Genomic DNA, 24,605 nt, shown 5'->3' on the forward strand with positions numbered 1-24,605 from the left:
TAACAGAAACGGAAGACTGCTTTTTTGGGCAGGTGGAGGCTGTTGATGTGCACATTTAAGTGAGCATATGGCCAACTGATGAATATCTAGTTGCAGAGCTGGACAAACGTTTTAGTAACTCGTATGTAAACTTCCACTGTTCGGTTAATTTTAAATATTTTGAAAATATGGTAATTTTAAGTCTCCCTGCCAGTTTGGTGGGTTTACAGTTGACCAGTTTTCCTCTCGTGGACTAGCCATATTGAAGAAAGCAAACGCTGAAATTAGCCGTGATGCACTGGCAATTTTTTACAGCTGGAGGAAGACCAGAGTGGTACTAGACATACGGTGGAGTTACAGTAAGACAATACCCATTCCCAGTAATTTAGCACAGGCCCGTGTAAGTATAATATGAACTGTACTGGTGATGTAAAGCAGACGAAATCTTACTTCAAAGCCAGCTTGCAATACACTTAAGACTCCCACACTCGGATGCCTGCATTTGTGGCCCAGTAAAGGAAGAGTGAAAAGCTCCAGTACGTGACCGGCTCGCCTGCGTTTTCTGATCTTCAGACAGGCCCTGTGAGACAGTGGCTGCGAGCAGTAAGGGGTTTCCCTATTGCTCTGCGGAGTCTGAATACAAAAAGGCATGTGGGGTTTTGGGGGAGGATGGGTTTTTTATTTTGGGGGGGGGTTTAGGGTTCAGGCTTTTGCCCCTTTCTGTGGGGGAGTGGTGTGCAGTTCGCAATTGTATGAATGTAAGACAACAGACAAGAACTATTTCTTTTTTTTTAGTACCAGCACTAAAGGTAAACCCTATTTTTAATCAAGTTGCAGCTGAACCATTTAAAAAAAAAAAAAAAACCAAAAAACAACAACAACAAAACCTGTTCTCTGTCGTAAATGTGATGTGAACTGAGGTCAGTGTCCAGAGGGATTGATTGCATTAAGATGGAAGAGACAGAAGGGTTCAAACATCAAGATACAGTAATTGAGGGGTAAGATGATGATGTTTGATCTAGGGGAGGAGCATGAAAGGAAGAACCAGGTGTTTGCTGTTACTAAATGATTTTTAACTAGATGGAACATTTGCGCTCCAACTGTATTTAACCATTTTTGGACCAGCAGAGTAAACACAGGAATTACTTGAGGAACAGTGTGTCTGTACTATGTATAAATACAAGGTCGAATGGGTTTGGGGCTTAAATCGCTGGGTGATGCCTCAGACCTGCAATGGCACGTAGCTCCACTCCTCTTTGAAAACTCTGTTCCCCCTTTCCTCAGAGTTGTCATTCTAGACTACGAAGGCAAACTTTTGTATATGACACCTTTTCCCTCCTCCTTTTTAGATCTTGCAGTTGTAGGGGGCTGTCTCAGGAGTTTGAAGAGAGCCCCAAGTGAAAAATGTGGGCGCTAGCTGTGAGGAGGCAAAGGTAGGCCCCTTTGCCGCAGAAGCTGACTTCGCTGCACTGGGTGAGGGGGTAGGTGACACAGCAGTCTTCTGGTTTTAAGACCTTATTCCATCGCTGTCCATCAATGGTGCCACAGAGCAGATGGTTCCCATGCAAGGAGGTAAAGCACGGGGTGCAGGCTCGTCTTCAGGCTACAGTGCAAGCTTCTACTTGGAACCACTTGGTAATGCCACCTTAATTTTGAAGAAGGTCACACGTTAGAAAACATCAGCCGCTTCCACAAATAGTAACTAGATGGGCCAGTGCCATTGCTGTACTTCAGTTACCCCCTGCCTCTGCCCTTCCCTAACCTTTTTAAATTAACAGGCTCACTGGCAAACACTGGAGATGCACCTAGATTAATTCCACCAATGGCCTATTCAGACGCAGAATAATGTGTAAGAATCCTGCAGAATTTATTTCAAAATGAAGAGGAAAAAAAACCAAACCCACAGCTAGGGATTATTAGTTAAGAGTTCAACCCCTGGTTTAGATGGAGATGGCTTATTGTGCACTGATGTCTGCGCCCTTCCTGATCGCTTACAGCTGGCTACTCTCAGTAAGGACAAAAACCGTGTTGTGTTTTGTTGGGAGGTGGAGGGGGAAGATGGCCAGGCTTCCAGAGCTGTACCCTCTCCTCGTTCACAAGCAAGTTCTGACAAAATAGAAGGGCTTTTTAAAAAATATTCAAGGTGTAGCAGAAAGAGCTTACAGTTCACTGGTGAAGCACAGCTGAAGGCTTTGTCAATACTACTGATGTTTTCTTACAGGGATTAGAACCCAGGGCTGCTTCCCGTTAACCTCAGCAGGAGGAAGAAGCTGCAGCTGACAAAAAGAAAACCAAAAGCATTTTACTAGTGTGAGTCTGTCACCTCCTAGTATTCATTTTTTCATTTAAACTTTAAATAAAAGATGTAAATGCAATTAAAATACAGGGTACTGCACAAGACCTTAGGAAAGTGAAAGGTGTGAAATCAAGAATTCGAAACCAGGAAACGTGGCATTAAGGCCATGGGTGTGTGAGAGGAAGCTGATGCCAGAGCCAAGGGCAGACAATGGAGGAGCCGCGCTAACCCCGTTCCTGCTTCCGCAGCAGGGTGGGTGAAGAGAGGCGAATGGCTGATGGCACAATCCAGTGTGCGCAGCTTCAGGCTTGGCAGCAGAGGCTAGTTACCAGTGCAGAAGGGAGTTGCGGTCCTGCCCATAACGCGCGTATGGAACAGCAGGGGAGTAACACCTGCAGGTTAAACTGGACTTTGTCCCGCTGTAGGCATTAATTGCTCCCCGGTCAATGCACTGGAGCTGCCCCTTACCTGCTGAACATGCTTTCTGCTAAGCCAGAAAAGGAGAAACCCGTGGCTGGTGCTGCTGGCTGCGTTCACCAACTGTGGGGTGAACCCGAGTAAGACCCAGGTGAGCCCTCGGCGCAGGTACGTACCACTGGCAGCACACAGCACTTGCCTCTTAACAGAATGGTCCCCCCAGCCCAAATCCTCTTTGGAAGTGCTGTGGACAACAATTGCAAACACCCAGGCTCGCTGGTTGAAAACGTAGCAGGTTTTCATAGTGGGATATGTTTTTAAGAACAGTGGCTGTCCTTAAAAAAAAACATTTCACCATCTATATTAAGTTTCCTCTTTTTTAAATATGTACAGGGAAACAATTTCCCACTTACTGGAGTATTTTTGTTTCCCGAAGTGCTTGAACCAAGGAGCCAAGAGCAAAGTACATATATAGGAAACAACTGCACAGAAGCTATTGCAAGGCGGTGAGTTTTAGAGCTGAATGCCACTTCAGTTTGCCTCACAAGGCAGAATGCTACACAGCTTTCCAGGTTTTCATTCACAAGCATTCCCTAGTCCTCCAGCCAATCTGCTGTCTAAGAGCAGAAGCAACGTTAATTATTCCCAGTAAAAGGCACAGAATAAAGGGCAAGGATTAACCTGCCATGTTAAGTACTTTTAGAGCGATACTGGTTTTGTGGTGAAACAGTACTTAAGTCAAATTTTGCATCTTCTGATAGAAAAGTACCAAATCCTACTACTTACTCAGACAATTTTTTTTTTTTTTTTTTTTTTTTTAAATCGGGGCATTAAAGTTACCATGCGAATAGGTCTTCTAAGTGCAGCCTTTCCTTATTTGTAAAGAAATTATTTCAAAATGCTTCAAACAATACTTTAAAATAGTCACATCAAGTTTTGCAGGCTGTGTCTAGAGAAGCCGTTTACGCATGTGAGAGTTCTACAATTCAGCAGCTTCAAGTATCAGTACACAAAAGATCCTCTGCCTGCCCCTTTTTAAATAGGGACTTGCTTACAAGTTTCTGCAGGAAGTGACCTGCATCTTACTTAGCTGGTTTAGGTTTTTTACTCACCTGTACCTGTAATAATTTTGCAAGTGTGGTCACCGTTACCGAGGTGTGGAAGCTTACACAATCCGCCTCATTCTGAAAGAGGAAAGCAGGGGACGGATCCTGCTGCCAGTGATTTTGCCTTCATTGTGCCACCTTCTCCTGTTCTCAGGGAAGGTCTAGATCAGTTGACTTTTTCTCTACAGTCCAACAGGTCAGTCTGGGCCACACACGGGCACAGGGCACCCATCACTTCTGACAACGCAGACTTAAAAATGAGTCACAGTGTAGGCAAAAGTACTATCAGGCTCCCATATGAGTCAGTATTTTCACGAAAAATTGGTCCAAGAAGCTCTGCGCTTCTCCATTTGCCACCATTTTCCCCTAGTAAGAGCATTGCCACACATCCGCAGCTTCAGATGACAAACAGACCAGTTTTAATGTATACCCAGTATGTGATCAGCTAATGCAACTTAAAGGTGAGCAATTTAAGTTTTTACGTAGCCTGCTACATGTAACAAGACACAAGCTTTGAATTCCAAAAGGCCATTTGTAAATCGGTAACAAAATCTCAAGTTCAGACAGAGCAACAGACCTTTGCAAGTCCTCTCACAAACTGTGACTGCATGCTTTGTAGCTTTACAGAAAATTTAAAAATTCACTTTTAAGTTCAGGGATTTTTATTCTCCATTCATCTCATTTTGTGTATTTCGGTTAAATTCCACACAGAAGGGAACATACTATTTAAGTCTGCTTAAATCAAGTCAAATCAGAGGTGAATAAAAAATTTGAGACGTTCATTTTAACTACACATTTGAAGTCATCTTCTGTCTTTTTTTCTTAATTCCAGTTGCTCTGTATTCTTCTCTTTGCTTCAAATACTCTGCTTTGCATTCTTCATAGAATAATGGATCAGAATAGCTACAAGACAAATACATAACACTGTTTTTCATCTTGGCATATGGAACAGATATTGCATGAATAACACTCGTAACTGATCTTTCCTTTCACACCCAAAGAAAATTTGCTCGTCTTCAATAATAAAGATTTTTTTAATAAAGTACATAAGCACTAAAGTTATCTCTATAAACTATAAATACCGAGTTGCTCTGCATTCTCTCGTATACTGCTCTCTCTTGAGGCAGAGTCCTTTTCAAGCCTCTACAGTGAAGCCATGAAGAAGAATGGCAGAAAAAGGAAAAGACGTTTGGTACTTCAGCTAGATCATCTGTTATTACTTGCAGTTAGCTTCCTCAGTGTGGGAATCTGCTGGATTATGCTTATTTATGCAGGTTTTATGCACCCAAGCAATTACTGGGTACAGGTTCAAGTCTATGTCTCAAACAGTAGGTCTAATTAAAAAATTAAATCAATTTTTCTCATAATTTTGGTTTTTTTCATAGTATTTCGGTTGAGTGGTGGTGTTTTCTCTTTTTTTAAAAAGGCAAAGGTACAGACAAATGAAACCGAGTAACTCCAGCAAGTTCTTGCTGTGGTTAGGCCTGACCTCTTGCCTAGCTGCATATGTTTTTTCATCAGTTCCCAAATACTTGAGAATAACTGTCACTAGTTCAAAGGCATTTAATCTTAGTTTCTGGTTTAACAGGGCAGGACACTCATTCTACCCAAAACCGAACCAGCCTCCTTCTTCCCCCAGGTCAACCTCAAAAAATCCTCAACCCTGGGAAATTCAAGAATCTAACCCTTCAGCCTGATGGCACTGGGGATAAATCAGAACTTCCAAAAGAGACGTTTCGATCCACCATGGCATCAAGTTGACATCTCTAACAATTTCCTGCTGCTGTTCACAACAGCAGGACGCTTTCAGAACAAAGAGTAAATCTTAACAGTTCAAGAAGCAAAATCAAAATAAACGTACCCTGTCTCACTAACACAGTATGAAGGTACTTGCACTGCTCCCCCCTATCCCCACATCCGTAATTCAGCATAGTGAATACGGGACAACATGTCTTCTGGGCTGAACATCTAGATCCATCACCGTTTAAATCAAGAGGAGAGTTTATAGTCACAGGACAACTTCATTAATGAAATAAAATCTTGTCACATTTTTTAATAAAGTGAAGTTACAATTCTCAGAAAATACATCCAAGTCACTAACCTTACATAACTCTTTTGACAAGAAGTTAAGGTTTCTACTCATCTTTAGATTTTTATAGGCCATGCAACAAAACAACAAAAACTGGAAGGGACTTACTAGCCAACCAGACAGTCTTTCAGGGCTGTGTTCTCCTGCCGACACTTCACCACCATGAGAAAACCCGTTTCTTGACAGCATTTAGTAAATGCTGGGGGAAAAAAAAGAGGAAAAAAAAAAAACAAACAACTCACAAACTAAATCTGAAGTTAGAAAAATGACAATTGGTACAAAAATCCTCCTATGTGTATACCGTTCCATAAAAAAACCCTCGCAGACCAGATCAGATTTATTATTAGTACAACCATAGTTGGCCTAGGGTCTCCTACTGTTTGTAAGGTCTTTGTCACTTGTTTAGCAACAAGATTTTAATTGGATTCCTCCCCTCATCATGCAACACGTTCACACACATACTGCCGTTGCTAATGCCAACGAATTTCTGAAGTTACTCTTGCAGCAAATCCATGAGTCTTGTGTCTGCTTTTCAAACAGACTACTCGGGGCTATCACAGCAAAACAAAAGGAAGCATGAAAAGTTAGGTAAGCCACGGTTGTTAGCACTTCCTCTGCAATGAAAGCTTTTGAAATTACTGAAGTACAATTGTTTCTACAAATTAAGAGGGCAGTAATGTTGACAGAAACTACTGTCTCAAGGAAATGCCACTGGCAGTCACCTCCTGTGAAGGTTTCCTTGGGACAGGAGCTAAGAAACTGCGAGGTCATGGTTCTTTCCTGGCATTTCCAAAACTCTTCCTTGGGAGTGCAAGGAGAAAGCCAGCAGTTTACCAGCTGGGAGTGCCAGGTTGTGCTCCACAGCACTACAGTGCTCCAAGGACCGCTATCTTCTCTGTGCCAGGTAGCGGCCTGTAGCTGTTCTTCAATACAGAGTTTCTCTGAAGTCCAAATGGCTATTAAAGAGCATTGCCCTCAAAAATATTGATGATCATCTACATTTCTGGGATCATGACCTCCAGCATTTAACAAGGGAGCATAAAAGGGGAAAGAGTCAATGATCTCTCTTCCCAATCTGTTTGCTCAATGAAATGAAAGTACCTGGTCAGTCTTAGGGATCTTGAGACTTTAAAAGTCACCAACTCACTGAAACAGAATGGCAAAGTCAGGGTTAAGGGTGTGTTTTTTATCTGGAAGTAACTAAAATTACGCCTCATTGTTTCCAGGACCCTGTACAGATGTTTCACTAAATAAAAACTCTAGATTAAAGACTTGGCTGTTACTCCCATCAGGAGATTTCAAACTGTTTCATTATAAGGGGTCTGAGTTAGTAATATCTGCATTTAACAGGTGAGAGAGAGCGAGCCAATTGCCCAAGATCAACCAGTAGCCAGGTCAAGAACAAAGTCGAATCTGCTGTGTCGCCTTCCAGAGTTCCATCCGTTTCTCCTCCTCTGAGCTTCTGGTAGTGATTTAATATCCAGCAAATTTAGGGCATATAGGAATCATTACATTCTTGCACACCTTTAGCAAAACTTACAGCTAATCCAGTAACATCACAACTAAACGATGCTATGTTATACAAAGGGTAAATCACATTATCTATACTCGGTGTATGTGAACACCGAGTATGTTTACACACATTGATTTGTGCGCACTGAGTATCACATATGTGTGTATATATATGCTCAATGCATTACTCTTATTCTGTTTTGTCCAAAAACTTGTACTTCATGTACCCACAGTAGCGTCTTCCTCTTTTTGTACACACAGCAACCAGGTATGTAATATTTACAGAAACAGCAATTTTGCTATCACTTCCATTCTTTAAGTTTACTGTACAGATATACCTTCTGAAGCCATGCTGGGCATCCAAAAGGCACCTCAAGCACCTGCAAGTACCTGACCATGTGAATATATGGGCACAACTGTTAAACACACCAACTGTAGCACAGTCCTGTACCTGTTGTATGTTTTCATGACATTTAGCTGAAGTTTCAGATCTCCCTACTAAGGAACTGTTGATCCTGTACAATGATGTAGCTTCCATTACATCAAAACTTAAATAAACAAGAAAACAGATTTATGCCTATAAAAGCAGCAAGTCTCTCCTTAGCTCCTAGCAGATGCCCACTGAAATGGGCATTAAGCAATCACAGGCCTCAGTGGAACAAAACCCACCTTCTAGTACCCTGGACACTTCTGGCAAGACTTAAAGGAGGAAGTGATCGAGCAGCTGCAAGCAACCCTTAGGTGAGGATAATCTGCTTGTCCATGGCTGTATTAATCAGACTTTTGATAAAGACATTTATTAAAAAAAACAGCGTTTGCTCAAAGTGTTGACAACAGTCTTAAGTGTCCTTACACTGCCAAACTTACATGTATCTTTGCAAAACTTTGCAAAGAATTGACATCTTATCTACTTTGAACATATTACTGATGAACACTTAAAACATACTTCAACAAAGCACCTAATGTTACACGCTGGTAACGTTACCATATGCCATCTGAAAATGCACCAGATTCAAGTATGCAAAAAATGGGTTTCAATTAACCAGTTCACTCCCAGTTAGGAAGACACTGTAACCTGTGCTCACAGGTATTTACTAACAACCATACTCAATTGCTACGATCCCATTTGGCATATGTGTTTCATTTTCAGACCTAAAATCACCCAAGTACACATGCACAGATCTGAGGGTACTTCTGGATAGCTAAAGTTTACGAAGCAGTGTAAGCTCAGAACAACACGACTATTAGGTTATCAAAATGTTTCTTTGGTTTTGAAATAAATCTGATGATTCTTCTGTTCTTGCCTGGACTGTTTACACGGAATGTCCCTACCTCAGCATCTCACAAAAAGCATACCTGTATCACATTTCTAAAACGGTCCTTTTGTTTTTACCAGGAAAAATATGAGAAGCCTTTGAAAGCTTATGGTTTGCCTTTTGACCAGTCTGATTTCTGCTCTCTACAGGCGCTTCCTTAAGTGCTGTGCTGTTTGGGTTTTTCCCTAGTAATCATTCCTTCTGGAAACTGTGAAGTAAAAAATCCACTGAAGGCAACAGGAGGTCCCTCTCACTTGTTAACTCACCAGTCTTGATTGGTTCAAGGCGCGATGTCCCAGTGAACAAAACCTGACCTGCAGCTGCAAGCACTCCCTGGCTTCAGACAGCCCACTTGCGGTATGTGGCCAGGCAGTTGCTAATTCATTAAAACTGCTTCCAGCTTTCTAGCTTTAACGTTACTGGTGCTCAACAGCAGCCGGGGCAAAAGGAGCAGGGTAAAGCACGCTGGGCATCCTCACGTGAGCACACAAAACTTGATTCTCTCTCTCCTCTTACTTCCAGCACTTCAAAATCCCTTTGGCGGTCACGTAAGGAGTGAGACAGGTTTAGTTACAAACATTTACCAGAAACCTTACAGGAGTCTGGAGAACCTTGTTTTATTTTTCATTGTGCTCTGTCACGCTCACAGCTCTGTCATGAAACAAAACATCTCAAAATTGTGCAGCACAGAAGAGTGTTAAAACTACTTGTTTAGAGAATAATCTCACAAATAGTACACAATAGTTCCAGATACGATCTCAAACCAAGAATTAATCTCCACTTCCATAATCTTAACAATCACCACTCGTTCCTCACTCAAGCGATATCTGTGCTGTAGACCAAAGCTTCAGAGTGCACAGCAAGATACCACAAAAGGAGCGGATACACAGGATCCGATTAAAGCCCATTGTAGTTTAACACTTCAGCAGGTATAAGCGGTAATCAGGAGGCTAGAGAACCTGGTCCCACACTCAAACCAACCTCCTTCCTGATGTTGCGACGGAGGGAAGACACAGTCACTCAATATGAGTGATCAGCAGACTTCGTTTATTGTACCTTACAGTCACCTTTTATGCCTTCTTATAATTAGCTCATACATATTACAAAAGTTAAGCTCATTATTGGTTAGTTGCCTAAATACCAAGCCCACCCCTAGTTTCTCTTCTGTAGTTTTCTGTTCCCACCTGCAACATTCTTTTCCCACCAAAATCTTCCTGTTATTGTGTAACAAGGACAGCCAAAGACAGTGTATTTTGCTTTACTTCAGATAAGCTGAGAGCGATGTGCATTTTTGTCCAGCCAGCTGGACTATGTCTATGTGACCCTTTTCAGCTAGCCGGTTATCCACATCCTGATGTACTGAACGTGATACAAAGAACAATTGTTCTTTCAGAGCAGGATTGACCTTTGAGAAATCTTGTGCATCTTCCAATCTTCACAACTTTAGCAAATAGCCTTCTGTGACTCTACAAGATACAGTGCAAGCAGCAAGCTACCAAAACAGAACCTTAGGCGGCAGCGAAACTAGATGTGAATTGGGGGCAGTCTGCAAATCCACTGCAGACTGTAACACAACAGAAAGAAACGTTACAAACAAACAATAAAAATTTTCCCCAGTATTTACAAATACAAGCTAAATAAAATGAAGGATGGAGGAGCCAAAACGCCTTGTTAGAAAGGAGGAAAAGCTTGCCCTCCATAAAATGAACACTGATGAGGCTTTGCCAGGACAGCTACATATGTCCATCACTGAATGCTCCATGCACAGATCCAGTACTGCGTCAACGAGCTGCAGGTGCCTACTAGTTACCACGGAAACTGGCCACGGACCCCTCTCTCACCTGCGGCAGTTACGGTTCTTGACATCATATCTGACATAGGTCAGCCCCACAGGCTGTGTCTGGAGGGACGCACACCCAGCAGAGAACTCTTCTCGAGGCTACAGCTCAGAAATAGTTCACTGAGCAGTTCATCACTGATTTGAGGCTAGATTCTGTCGTCTTCTCTCTCATGAACAAAGCTTTACACTTCTGTTTTAAGGGAAATCCCAAATGAATTTTGGGCACAGTTCTGAGAATTTTTAGTCTTCTTACTTTGTTGGCCATTACAGCCACCCAGAGAGATTTTAACTGCTAAAGCAAGCTTGCAATTTAGTACCTTCTCTAAATCAGCCATGTGTGTTAAGGCTGAATGGTATCTCTGCCAAGACGAAGGTCTGCTTTTAACTGAACAAAAGCTGAATTACTGTATTTGAATACAGAGCAATTCAGTTTTGCCAATTCTCACCTGCTAACTATGGCATGCTGGCACACAGAGGTGACCACTCAGCTCCTACAGTTTTCAGGGACAGTCACGGTGGCTTTGTGGGCCGGGTCAGCGATGAGCGAGCCCTTCCGTGGACTGACTCTTCAGCAGGGAGTATCTCAGGGAAGCTGCTCTGTTTGGTCCCAGGCACCTCCAGATCTCTAACTGCCCAGGATCTAAGAGCAGTATTGCACTGGGTCTCCCTGTATCAGCTTACCGACTTGAGAAAGCAAAACATGAAGAACAAGGGGAAAACCAGCTGCTTTTGTAGGTCCCGGCACATGTAAGGTCACAGAACAACAGAAGAGCTTTTAAAAGCCTTCTAATTTTTTTCTAAAGCTGTCCGGACATGCGTGTTTTTATTTTTTATAAAATCCTATTCCAAGTCTCTGTATAATTCTGTTCAGATACAGAATTATACAAATAATGTTGGAGGTTATCAAGAATTACTTTTGAATGTCTGACTACTTGTTAGTATATCCGATGGTTGATTAAGAACTGCTTCAAGTTACAGAGCACTCTTTTATTAAGGTTTCTTTGATAATTAGCTAGAAGATTAACTCAGTAAAGAAGTTTATAAACAAAGATCCTTACGGTCCACCTAAGACTTTGCTGGAAAATAGTTGGTATTTAAGAAGAACATTTGTCTTTGTTATTTTTAAGAGGTGTGTCGTCCCCGCCCCCCTTTCTAACTTTGCTACAGGATAATATGGGAAGCAGGCAGAAACCAAAGTGCAACAGGGTAACGGTTCAATTATCTCAGAATAAAGACTGGACAAATGATTTCCCTGTCTATCCAAGCAGAGAGGCATATGAAATAATTAGCACATGAAAGTATTGATTTTCAAATTTTAAAAAGATCAGATCCATTACCAGAGAATTAGTTATAACAAAGTTGGTAGAGTCCACCAACAGATGTCTGGGTGCATATACTTCAATTTAAAAAAAAGAACTAAAAAGCCAGGGCACTGCCCATTTTCATCTTGGAACACATTTACAGTTTCAGGTAATATTTGCTCCTACATGATGAAAATAAAAACTTGCAGGATTTTGACTCAAAGGGACAAACCAACATCTGGCATAACACAGAGCCACAGCTCTGCTGCATAAAGATACCGCTTTTCTTCCACACCAAGGTTAATTTTAACATTCTTAATCTCAGTGCAGACCTACAAACAGTGGACACAAAACCAAGGTGCCATATTTAAGATGCAAGTGTTCCACCCTCAAGCAGGGGTGGCTGGTCTCTTCAATGTGCTGCATTCAGCATGAAATGGCAGAACTGGCAGCGTGAAATGGCAGAACTGGTGTGTGGGACTGCAAAAGTTTCAGCTACATATATGTAAAGGAAAGAATTTATGAAAAAAAACCCACAAACCCAACCTGTAACACCCTGCCCCAAGCATTAAAAATAAACAGAAAGTTTTTACTTTTTTGTGGTTTAATAAAAGGGAATAATCAGTAAGCAGATTACATTTGGGGGGGCGGGGGTAAAGTGTTGGGTGGTTTTTTTTACTTTAAATTTAAAAATACTAAATAATTATATCTTTCTGCAAACATGGAATTCTGTCCATGCGCAATGCAAGAGAAGAGCAAAAAGCATTTGGAAGTTATCTCCAGCTACCCAGCTGCATGGAAACTGCCTTGATATGACAATGCCAAGTGACCATCATCATTACTTTCAGCATATGAACTGTGTGTAGCATGAAGGCTATTTCTGGAAGTTCATTTTTTGCAGATTCAGATTATAACAGTACTTGGCACTTTTGTATCAACTCATACTGCAAAGCATTGTGCAATTCATATAAAACTGTAGTTTTATCCATCATAATTATGTATCTATTTTGCAGATGTTCTTGTACACAAAATAAATGAAATATTCCCCATTATCAAGATAAATTGATCCTCTCAGGTCTGGCTCTAGTTTATTTAAAGACTTTACAATTTTACTACTTAGGAGAAAGTCCTACAGAGGTGTTATCTCACCATTTATATTTTCTCAACACTTATGATACTGCTATCACACTCTTAAAATAAAAAAAAAAGCTTGTATCATGATCCAGACCAGGCTTATGTTTTATTCCTGGGTTAAGTTTTTTTCCTTTACACAAAAAAGGAAATAATTTTGTCCAATGCTTCGGTTGTTCCTGGAGATCTAGCACTGGGTGGAGAAAAGATGCCCAAGTAACAACGAGGATTTGGGGGGCAATGGTGGAAGGAGGAAGAAACAGTTCCCTTTAAAATGTGAACAAGGACAAGGTTTTAAATTCTGTTTGTAAAATGTGTACAAAAACATGAAATTGATATAAAACATTATCAGCAATGTTTTATGGTGAAGTTACTATGCTTTTACTTTTGTATTAAATTGTGATGTATCAGCTTGTTACTTTAAAGATTACTCAGTATGCACAGCACAGATTACTGGCACGTTTAATGAGACAGAGGAAGTAGTACGATGAACATGAAAAGATTGTTTTAGATTGTAGAGTACAAGCTATTTGATATTTCCAACACAGTACAAAAGAAAGCTTCTCTGTAGATTGCTCATGGTTCAGTTAACATCACTGAATATCTAATACCTCCAACTCAATTAATTCTCACCTGATTAAGATCAGTCTGATATTCAAACTAAATCATCTCTCCAGTCAAGTAGAAATCAATATTTCTGATTTTACTTTTAAATTACAATAACAAATAAAATACATGCATCGTCAGTATGCCAGGAGTAGCTTTCCTATTCTAGTCTACTATGGCATGCATAATACAGCTGATTAAAGAATTATTCTAATTTGAGCAACAATATATATAAGACAGATTAATTTGAATAGAGGGAGACAGCATGAAATAATTAAATGCATCTTATATAGGGCAAAGAGAAAATTGACATAAAATAACCTTGACTCTTTCAAGTGAACCTCTGTTATCAGATCAAATACTTTGTCTCCACAAATATTCATTTGTTGTAACATAAAAATAATCATATACTTTCTGTTTTCCTGCCCATCACCACCTCCCAAAAAAGCTTCTCCCCATTTCAGCTTTTGTAGCTCCAGCATACTGCTGGGGGCATCTGTCCTGGGGCAGATGGTCAATACATAGTAACACACAACACAGGACTGGGGAGGAAGGACGATTCCAGGAATCCAAGAATTTTAGGGAACTACTATTCACTGTGTTAAAGATCTCTCCTCCTGACTAATGCTTTCCAGGGCACTCTCAGCACAAATAACCAGCTTTGCGTTAAAGCACGCAATACAAACTGGATCCTCCAGTAGACTACAGCATCTCTTGCACTCCTATATTAAATGCTGAAAAGTTACTTGTCCCATGATTGAGAGGTGAATATAGAGCAGGCATCTTCAGGAAGACAGACAGCACAACTGCGATCTGCAGAGGAAGAATACTTCCCCCAAAAAATAGAAAATGTTTCTCTAAGCACACTGCCTTGCAGTAAAGAATACATGTTACCAATACCCTAGAAATAAATCTGAAGACTTTGCTTTAGGGGACACTTACAGTTAGAGATGAGAAAATAACATACTGAATCAGACAAAGGGCCCATTTGCCCTGTATGCCTTCTGCCTCAGAAGCCAGGAACAGCTGCTTCAGGGAAAGGTGCCATGAAGTCGACGCTATGGAAAAACGAATTCTCAAGTGAAGTTTCTTCCTAACTCCTATCAACTGTAAGCTTGGCTTATACCTTGAAGCATAAAGTTCTCACACGCCTTTAAAACCCTTATGATCACCTGCACAGTGGGTCTAAAATGACAAGCCTCCAACAGAAGAGGAGGAAGAAAGTGGAAAAAAACCACCCCAATACCAAAAAGGCATAGGCTAGCCGGAATTCCTTCAACATCTGTCTGCCCCAGCTTGCTCAAGTCCTGCTGAAGTCCCAACTATTGCAACTGTGGTTATATGTCATACCATGGATGCCTTTTTCATTAGCAAGTTTTCAAAATCCTGCTGCAAAAATAAACTGGCTTCAAAGTATCCCTTGGCTGAACGCAGAATAAGCCAAAGCAGTAGGGAGGAAAGGTGTCTGCTGATCAAAGCTGTTTGGGAGTGGGGTTTTGTTGGGGGTGTGTTGGCTGGTGGTGTTTTTTTTACAGAACAATCCAGTTACTTGTTTGGTAATGCTACCTACCTTCCCTTAGAAGCAACAGTCTCAACAGTTTTCATCTTTTAAATGCACAGATATTACAAGTTTCTGGGTTTGATCTACTGCTCACACCTGGCAAGAGCGTATCTTTTCTGAAATTAAGGCTTAGACAGGGCTTTTCAAATGGAAACCAATGGCTTATTTAAACTTTCTGTTTCAAAAGTTATTAAAAATGATTGGTTTTTTGCTTGTGCTGTTTGTTGGGGTTTCTTAGAAACCACAGTACCACACCAGTTCTGAATACACATATAAGGCACGCAGGGATTCTCCAAAATCACTTAATTCAAAACAGAAGTCATTGCTCAGCTGCCGGTCTATTTTTTTTTTAATAGAAACATTAACAGGGTTTCTGTTGTTTTCAAACCCAACAACCATTAAAGACGGAATTTCTGGGGAAAAAGGGGGATACTAATAAACCACCATCAAGGGATGTCAAATAAATCCAAGAAAGCCATGAACAATGAAGACAGTCCCATTCCCATACGATACAGAGGCTCACGGTGGTGGATGCTCTCTCACTGGACTCACTATACGTGCTCTGCAGTCTAAAATTTACTCCCAGTTAGACTGAGCATTGTGGCTGTTTGTCAGAGGTATACCCAGAAACCCAAAGCAACAACAAGGAAGTACTTCTGTCTGTCCCAATTAACCCACACTTGTCCACAGCAGATTGTTGGACATTTTCTTCCGAATTTCATAATGAGCATTAGGAGACAGTGAATGAAACTGAAAAGCAGCAAGTCAAAGAAAGAAATTAGTTTAAAAAAAAAAAAAAAAAGACTGAGGAACACAGCCAAACACAGTAATTCAAGCAAACCCAATCAGTACAACTAACAAAAAATAGACAAAACTGTTAACAAAAATACACCAGATTAATTAGAGTTTAAAACTGGAGTTCTGAAGAAAGTACACATGCGATCTTACAGTACTTTCAGCAGTTCTTAGTTCTGCTGCTTGGACAAGGACAGGTCAGCTCTCCTCATTCCACATTTCTGTATCAGCCCTGCACACGTGAAATCTGACCAAAATTATTTGGGGGGGCTAAGGGGTGGAAAGATTAAAGTTAATTGTCAGTTTGATAAGAATTCTGAATGCACACATGATACGTGACTATGGAAAGTGTTTTCCTAAGTTATCACAGAGCCTGAAAAGATGAATTTTTAAAAATGTACAGCTTAAAATGTCAGACAGTATTTTCCTGACTATCGCTGAATGCTGATGAAATGCTGTGGTAAACATAATTTGTTAGTAATATGCGCTTAGTCACTAGAATTTCAAAAGAACTTGGATTTCAACAGTAAACGGAGCTCTGACACATGCAGAGAAGTATCTACTTGTTAGCTTTAGTGTAGTAGGCACAAGCCTGACCTGATCTAATCTCCCATCTTGGATTTCCAGATTTGTCAGCATTTTGTGTATGCATGTGTATACACATATATCTATACGTGTATGTATTCTGCCTCAAAACCACAGAAATATAGTGCACCGCCACACGCATTAAGTAAGCTCCAGCTCTTTAAGAGCCAGGAGCCAAGTCCTCCTCCCTCTGACTAAGCAAGACACCCAGAGCACAGCAGTACAAAGAAGAGGGTTATGTCCTCAGAAAATGGAAGAAATAGCAAATCATGTATCAGGCTTTACAGTGCCTGTACTTGCTCAGGCAAGGCAGGTTTAAGTGCTCAAAGATGATAATGTGCTGGACTACTGAGGCAGATTTGTCAAGAAAAGCATACCTTCTTTTCTTCCCATTGAAATTATGAAGAAAAAAAAAAAGAATCCTTTTATGCAAAGTAAGTATGTTGTTGTGAAACAGTTTACTTGGGTAAATCACGATTTGCCCACTAAAGATACTCGCTTTACGAATGTTCTTGTCAAGTACAAGCATTGTCTTCCATGTAAGGTTTCAGGTGAAGCACACCCAACGAGCACAGCCACCTAGCTGAACTGCACTGTTTTTAAACAACTGCTTCCTTTAAGACTGACTTGATCTAATTCTCCTCTTACCCTGCAGTAAGTATCCCTGACATCAAGCGTTACCATACCAGGCACTGGAAGAGGCAGAACTGGAACAAATGCAAGTTCCCCCATGGCTACTGTCTGTCACCGCCTGCTTTTCTATAAACAAGCGCATCCAACTTGAGCTGCGCAGAGTAGCCTCGCTGCTGCTTATCCTCCCACCTCCTCCGGGAGCTGCTGAGCCACTCAGGGACAGCTGAGAAGTTAGCATAACAGATGATTAAAAGAAACAACATCCCCCTCCCTCTGTCCCATAGTGACTGACTCCTTAGCTGAACTCCAAGTTAAAAAAAACCCAAAAAACCCAAAAAACCCCAACAAACCAAACCCCTATTTACAGAAGACAGATTCACCCAGAGGCAGAAAGAGCAGTGATGTCCTTCTACCGCACGGTGGAGGTAGAGTAGGTCATTTATGTAACTCCTGAAGAGGCGATTACACAGCTCCGCCGCCGTAACACCAGCTCTAATTTACAGCATGCTCTTTCAGGGATATTTTTTCCCCCCTCAGTTCAATTTAGCGTATTTCTAAAAGTATGATTTTAACTCAAAGTCCCAATACCAAACTTTTTGTGTGTGTGTGGGTGTTTGCTTTTTTATTATTATTAGCTCTCCCTCCTCTGAATTAAACAAAGTATCTTCTAAGCAAAAGTGAAACGGATTTCAAGGCTGAAGAGAGTGGGAGTGGGATGGGGCATACAGCATAGGGTCAAAACTTCAGGCCGCCTGGGCACGCCAACAAGGATACAATATTAAAGATTAATACACTTGTGCTCTTTTTAAAAGAGGAAGTGACTTTCCCTTATAGATCAAAATTAATCCCCGATCATCAATCACTCCAGCATCTCCAAAACAGACTACCATGTACTTACCTTAGTTTCCAGTGTATATTTAGTCTCTTTTTTTAAAAAAATTACTAGCCTTTAGCATATACCAGTGTAGAGGCACAGGAAGAATTCCTCCCAAATGAGGTACTACTCAAGCATTTCTAAGGATGACAGAACCAGAAGTGCTATTTTCCAGCAAAAAAAACTGTGCTGCATCTATATCCTGAACAGTATACTGAAGAGTAACTTGACCCTTTGCAATGGTGGCCAGAGTGTGACAAAGTATGTATAATCACTTTTTCAAAAGAAAGTACGTCATTGACTATGTAGGCAGTCAGTATTTCAGACTTCCCTATTCATTTCATGATTCTGAATAGATGAATTTTAACAATGTGACAAGAAAGCACACTACTAAAGCTTAGCAAGATCTGGCCATTTGGTAGTAACCGTGTAATGCTTATCTTCCATCTTCTGTAAATGGTTTTAAATAAATGACTGTGATAACCAGGTACCTAAAAAGGACTGAACGCCAGATATAGCCAATAATCCAGCCACCATACTCTTCCTGTATCTTTGAAGCTGTTACACAAAAGAACGACAAAACAGTAAAACTCAGTATTTTGTTCAGTTTCTGGAAAACTCCATGAGCTGTGAGCACTGCACACTGCCCTGCAGGAATAGGATGGTTATGATGCTCCCCTTGACCAGGAATTGCCCCACGCCACACACCCTCCCTGAACTGGCAATACACATTTTCTTCAAACTTTTCAGAGACGTTAAACTGAACAGATGAGGCCAAGGCTATTGAGAACCAGGCAAGACTGGCAACTTTTTACAACCCTACAGAGCAGTTACGTTCTGAACCAAAAGCTTGCATTAAAGGTAGCTCATGTGCTTCTACTCACGGAAGGAAACTGATCATAGAAGGGAGGAAAAAAAATCCTAAAAACAACCAACCCACCATCCCCTCTAACCTACCATGTCTTTTGGTCCAGTGCACAGCTTCCAAGAATCATTTATTTGCCCAGGCAGATCGGGCATGGACATCAAGCATCAGAGAACAGGAGAAGGCAGAACTGATGACATAAAGCTCTACTGAAAAAGTCACTGGTTTTGACAAGAAAGCACCAGGCTGAAGCTGTGATGTCATGCCTAAGAATACAGCAGATACAACCAAGCAGATGTTTCTGTGATGTTATTGGCTATCGGAACCTAACAGTACACCTGGCGCCATAGCATTACACATGTATAAGGCACTGTAATAACAGACCTGATTCTACAGAGAAATGAAGAGATGAGGTCATTTCTCCATAGCAAAAATTATAATGTTGAAGACAGTAAAATGGAGTATTTGTAGACAGAGGATTTACAAATAAGCCTTTGATAAATCCACAAAAAAAGCAACAGCCACTGTTTGTCAGCTATGGAAGTCCCTCAAAACTATTCTTCAGTGCAAAGTTTAATAAGCAAATGGCATAAAAATCTGTATAGCACCATAGACCAACGCATCTGCTATAAAACTATTGGCAAAGGAGACATTAAAAATATGGAGGAGGACAAATACATATGTAGCTTTAATTTAGAAGCCATTTTAGTCACACTTCTTCCCGTGGCATGAGGATACTTCCTATGAAATATCATACGCTACCCAAACAAGAACTACTCAGCTTTCTAAACAAGTCCACAAAGTTTGTTTCTAACAAGTTCAGTCACACAGGCTCAAGCTGCTGTAAGGCAAGATGTGACACAAGAACTGGTGGCAGCCGAGGACACTAAGAACTCAAAGCAGCACTCGGTGGCTAGGACACAAGCAGAAACCGTTAGAGGGTCTTAATGCTGCCATGACCATGGCCTTCTCAGCAGCACCATTCATCCCCATGTAACCTTCTGTCTTCCATGTCTACTTAGAGCTGAAAGCTCCTTGGGGTATATCCTGACTTCTATGTCAGGATCTTTACTGGTTGGGACCTCTCAGTACTATGACTGGATTACCGAGTACCTTCTCCACTGGTACTCTGAAATTAGAAGAACAGAACGTGGCTAAAAATCTTTCTTCCATTTGCTGGGTTCTGAACTAAATGAGCTGTACTCACTGAATGCAGATGTACACATGCCTCCACCACCACAGATTTGTCAGTAAGTTTTTCCAAAGATTTCTCTCAGCTTTATTCTGAAAGGAAAAAAAAAAAACCCGCCCAAAAGCTAGCATATGCTGTATTAATGTAAAACCCCTAGAGGGCAACTAAGCTTCAATTTCAACCTGCATAAATATTCAGCTCCTTAACTAGTTTACAGATTATGTAAACTATTTCCTTCAACCTTGGGTTTTTTCCCCTCATTTAAAAGAAATGAATCCTTTTCATTCTCAAATCACATTACTGCTGCCTATTTAGTGTAAGTTAATCACCAGGGCACAACCAGAGACTGAGTTCTCAACCCAACAAAGCTCAAATGTGTGCAAAAGAGAACAATAAAGAAAACACATGCAAGGGCTTCATTTAAAGACAGAAAACAAGCATATGAAAGTCTGGAATTACTTTCTTTGCATTAAAGACCTTTAACAATACATCTTGTTTATTATTCAGCTTAGTATTAATTTATTGCATGGCATCTGTTTTCCTGTCCAGCAGGCTGGTTGCAAGTCTCAGATTTATGAATTTAAGTTTATACTGTTGGGATTATTTGCCTTTTTTTCCCCTATGTACTATGATTTCAGCCTTATATATCATAAATATTTGGGGACAAAAAAAAAGATGAACGGGAAATCAAATGTCAAATTAGTTATGGAAAACAGTTTCATTTATTCTTCAGTCTCCAGCTAGAGTCTGGGTCTGCTGCTAGTGATGAAAGAAAAAAAGGGAAGTAACTGGGGCCATAAAAGTAAAAAACCTTCATTCAGTTCCAAGTGTTCTTCCCAAATTTTAAAACTGCTAACTCCAGTGTTTAGCTGGGCCTTGTTTATAATGAAGTAGCAGGCATCAACTGCCCTTCCCCTACTTCCCACCGTATCTTGGCGGGAGCTGAAAGGCACTTACTATCCTGCCAGTCCACATCTGCACAGAACCTGCAGACACACTGATGTTTAATGTTAGAGGACACACTAACAAATCAATGGGACTCACAAGCATTGTGGAAGCAACCTGAGATAGGGACGAAAAAAACAGCTTAAAGGAATCCTTTAGCAAATGCCCACGAAGCCCAACGGTTTCGACATGGCTTTTGCAGGAGATCAAATACCCTAACAGAAATTCATATTTTTATGCATACCAATTGCTTTATGCATACCAATGCAGTGCCACATATGCACTGACCATGATAGTTCTCCTTCATGTATGGTCTTATCCTCATTTACATGTGTGAACAGAGACTAAAAATGACTACCAGTGGAATTCACTTTACGTAATTTTAGACACCTAAAATTTAACTTGTCTCACCTAAAGCTGATTCTGGAAGTAGTACCCTGCTGACCCTTCTTGTTGCCTGAACAGAGAGACAGAGCGAGCCAGCAAGCACAAGTTACTTCCAGAATGCTGTCAGGTCCCACTCAAGAGATTTAAACAGGACGACTGGTTTAGACTAGACATAACTTTCACATGACTAGAACAGGGATGAATGTCTCCCATCCTACATGACTTAACAAGAAATCATAAAGGAGGAGTTCAAGGAGCCAACATAAGTCTCCAAGCTTAGTGCTCCACTCACAAGCATCTCCTCTCCGAATACTGTAGAACACTATGAAGTCGCTGCTGCCCCACTGGAGCTCTGAAAGACTGCATAAGGGAGAAGAGGAGGGCTAGACACTGTTTCTTATTCAGATTCATCCCCTCTGCCTGCCTGAAATATAACAAGCTTTAAGTGATCATTCTGACTTTTGCCACAAGTTCAGCCAAGGCTTAGAAGGCTTGAGCACTGGAGAACTGTTAATACAAAACCTGTCAAAGTAAAAAGTTATTGTGCAGTCAGTTAGGGTTAGGACCACAAAACACTCGTTGCTACCGTATCTCTTTATATGGGTGCCCATAGCACACGGTAGAACCTAAACTTTAGCATATCAACTTTGTAATCAAGCTTTAACATCGACTGTATTACATTAGAAACTAGGGAATTCCACCTGCTTCACATAAAGCAATTGTACTCACTGTTGCAATTTACCCTTCATGTGAAATATACCTAGGCGGACCTGAAATAAAGGTAATTTAGAGTTTGTATTACCATAAGTACTTTTAACACACTTAAAGAGGTGACTTTTTTCTCCTCCTTATTAGAGTGGCTGAATTAGCTTTCAGGCAAGTCAAGCAACTCAAACACTAGGGCAACGGTGATATTAATGCCAGGTCTGGAACAACAAGCACTGCACCGAGACCACTGCTTATGCCTCAGAGTGAAAATACTTCTGTGAACTATGAGCCCTGGGTAAGACCATAAGATCAGAATTCAGCTGCACTAATAGAATTGCCAGTGAAATGTTGCACTGATTTCCTAAGTTCAGCTCGTCATCGTTTAGAAGAGAACTTCATTCTGCAGTCACAGCAACCCAGCAGTCTTCCACAGAGACTGTAACATATTTTTGCATTTAAAACTCCAACACGGAATCTTACCTTTCATTAACAATAGCAGTAATGAGACACTAATTAAATTCAGGTACATAAATGCATATTTGAATATGTAAGCAGTTATCTAGAAGATAACTGAATTAGCATATTTTACTTAGGGAAAAAAATTAATCACATGCCATATTTTCCTGAACTACTATTTAAATGGCAAGAGCAGAAGAGAAAAACCTGAGACCAGAAATATTCATCTGAATTACTAGCCTGTTGGGAGAATGCAGCTAAAGCAAGAGTTGCCAACTCTGTCAAATACCTTCCCTCTATAGAAGCGCAAAAATTATTTTTTGGCGTGGTGTTTTACTAAGTATTCTCTGCCCAACAATGAATGTTTCTCAAAAGTTTATGCACAGTCAGTAACTAGTATTTACACAAATCTGATGGCAGAGTGAGGAAGACAGATTCCCTGAGCAATATTCTGTTTTAACACAGCTGAAATTTCATAGTTACTCAACAGATGAAGCATATTAAAATGAACTTACACAACAGCCTTGCTGAAGCAAGAGGATTCCTTTCCACACCATTCTCACTCCCCACAAAGGACTTAAAATTTTTTCAAGCTGTTTTAAATGTACAAAGTTAAAAAATTCCATCATATATACATGTATATGCTTTTTATTTTCCAAGTAGCTGAATCATGAATAGTTTTCCAAAGTATAAGATGAGGACATCTCTGTTAGAAAGAGAAAGCTGAAGAACAATTAGTACTATTACTCAGTAGTAATGAAGCATCATTAGATGTACATAACACAAAATATTTTAAACATAGCACACTGGATATAAAAGTGGATATTCCTGTGGTGAAGACACCACAGGAACTCTGAGCACTGTTAGTACCCTGTTAAAGATTAGTTAGCTACTTACTAATTAATTAGTAATTAAATATTTGGTTATATAAGCCCAAACAGTATACATTCTTTTATATTCTTCTTTTCCATACTATATGGAAAGCAATGGTAAGTTTCTGTTCTTTAACTAGACAGATGTTGAAGCCTACGTTAAGGTACTAATGCAAAACAGTGCCTTAAAATAATGTAAGAATGTAAACACCATGGCCTGGCAGAATTCTGAACTTCCTGACAGGCAGAAGGAATACGCCCATCTGAATCCCTGACAGTCCACGTGCTTGCCCTGCTGCACTGCGTCTCACTCAGCATGCCATGCTTCTTCAACTGTGTTGACTTTTGCTATCAAATATCTCCCTCTGATCTGCAATCTGGAAACAGAAGGGACATTTCCTGCACACCCAAACTTTCTGCAAGCTGCACTGTTGGGGTAGGAAATGGGATGGCACACAAGACAGGTACCATCTTCCCCAGGTTACTATTCTACAGCCATACACAGGATGGTATCACAGACAAATTAATGCTTATGCGAAACCCGTAACACACAGGTTTTCTATAGTTAGGAGCTCAATTTCTTCAGCAATGCTTAGACTGTACGTTTGTTATGTTTCTTAAACATAAGGCACACTGTAAGTTGGAAAGTTTATATACATTAAGAAGGAGCATTAAAAAAACACTCAGAAAACACAAAACAAACAAGAGGAGGAATCAGGACAGATGAGGGATGACAAACCTGGATTTACACCAAAAAAATAAATAGTACTTTTCATCACTGGGCTTATGAATTATTTTGACTGGGCTGTCAAGATTCGCTGTAGAAAATTACCACCACAAAGGCAGAAAATAAAGTAATGGGCAATAAAGTGCAGTATTCGAAGTTGCAGACCACGGTCACTCTTCTTTACTAGATACCATTTTCTTCAACCTGAAAGCACTAGTTTTCCCTGTTTTACTTCATGACATTATGATTTTGGGCATTTTTGTTTTAAATTCTCCATGGTCCTGAAAACAACCCTGGAATCTCGGGGTCCAATACCTTCCCTAAGCCATCTCAGGAACTCAGCAGAAGAAACAGTTTTCCAGGGTGGTTACTGAACAAGCCTTTTATTTTCCCTTTTCTTTTTCCTCTTCTT

At 40.5% G+C, this 24,605-nt stretch overlaps 1 protein-coding gene across 1 annotated transcript in view; it reads right to left on the reverse strand.

Annotated features, from left to right (window-relative positions):
• Positions 1–4,442: 4,442 nt before the first annotated feature.
• CMC1 (C-X9-C motif containing 1) overlaps positions 4,443–24,605 on the reverse strand; it is a 44,577-nt gene continuing 24,414 nt past the window's right edge. The window contains exons 3-4 of the mRNA XM_055710435.1: positions 5,996–6,086; positions 4,443–4,701 (exon numbers count right to left, since the gene is read on the reverse strand). Coding sequence (XP_055566410.1) covers positions 4,587–4,701; positions 5,996–6,086 — 206 coding nt within the window. The 3' untranslated portion in view covers positions 4,443–4,586. The remainder of the gene's footprint in view (positions 4,702–5,995; positions 6,087–24,605) is intronic.

This window comes from Falco cherrug, chromosome 4, assembly GCF_023634085.1.
Source record: "Falco cherrug isolate bFalChe1 chromosome 4, bFalChe1.pri, whole genome shotgun sequence".
In the NCBI taxonomy this organism is placed as follows: domain Eukaryota; kingdom Metazoa; phylum Chordata; class Aves; order Falconiformes; family Falconidae; genus Falco; species Falco cherrug.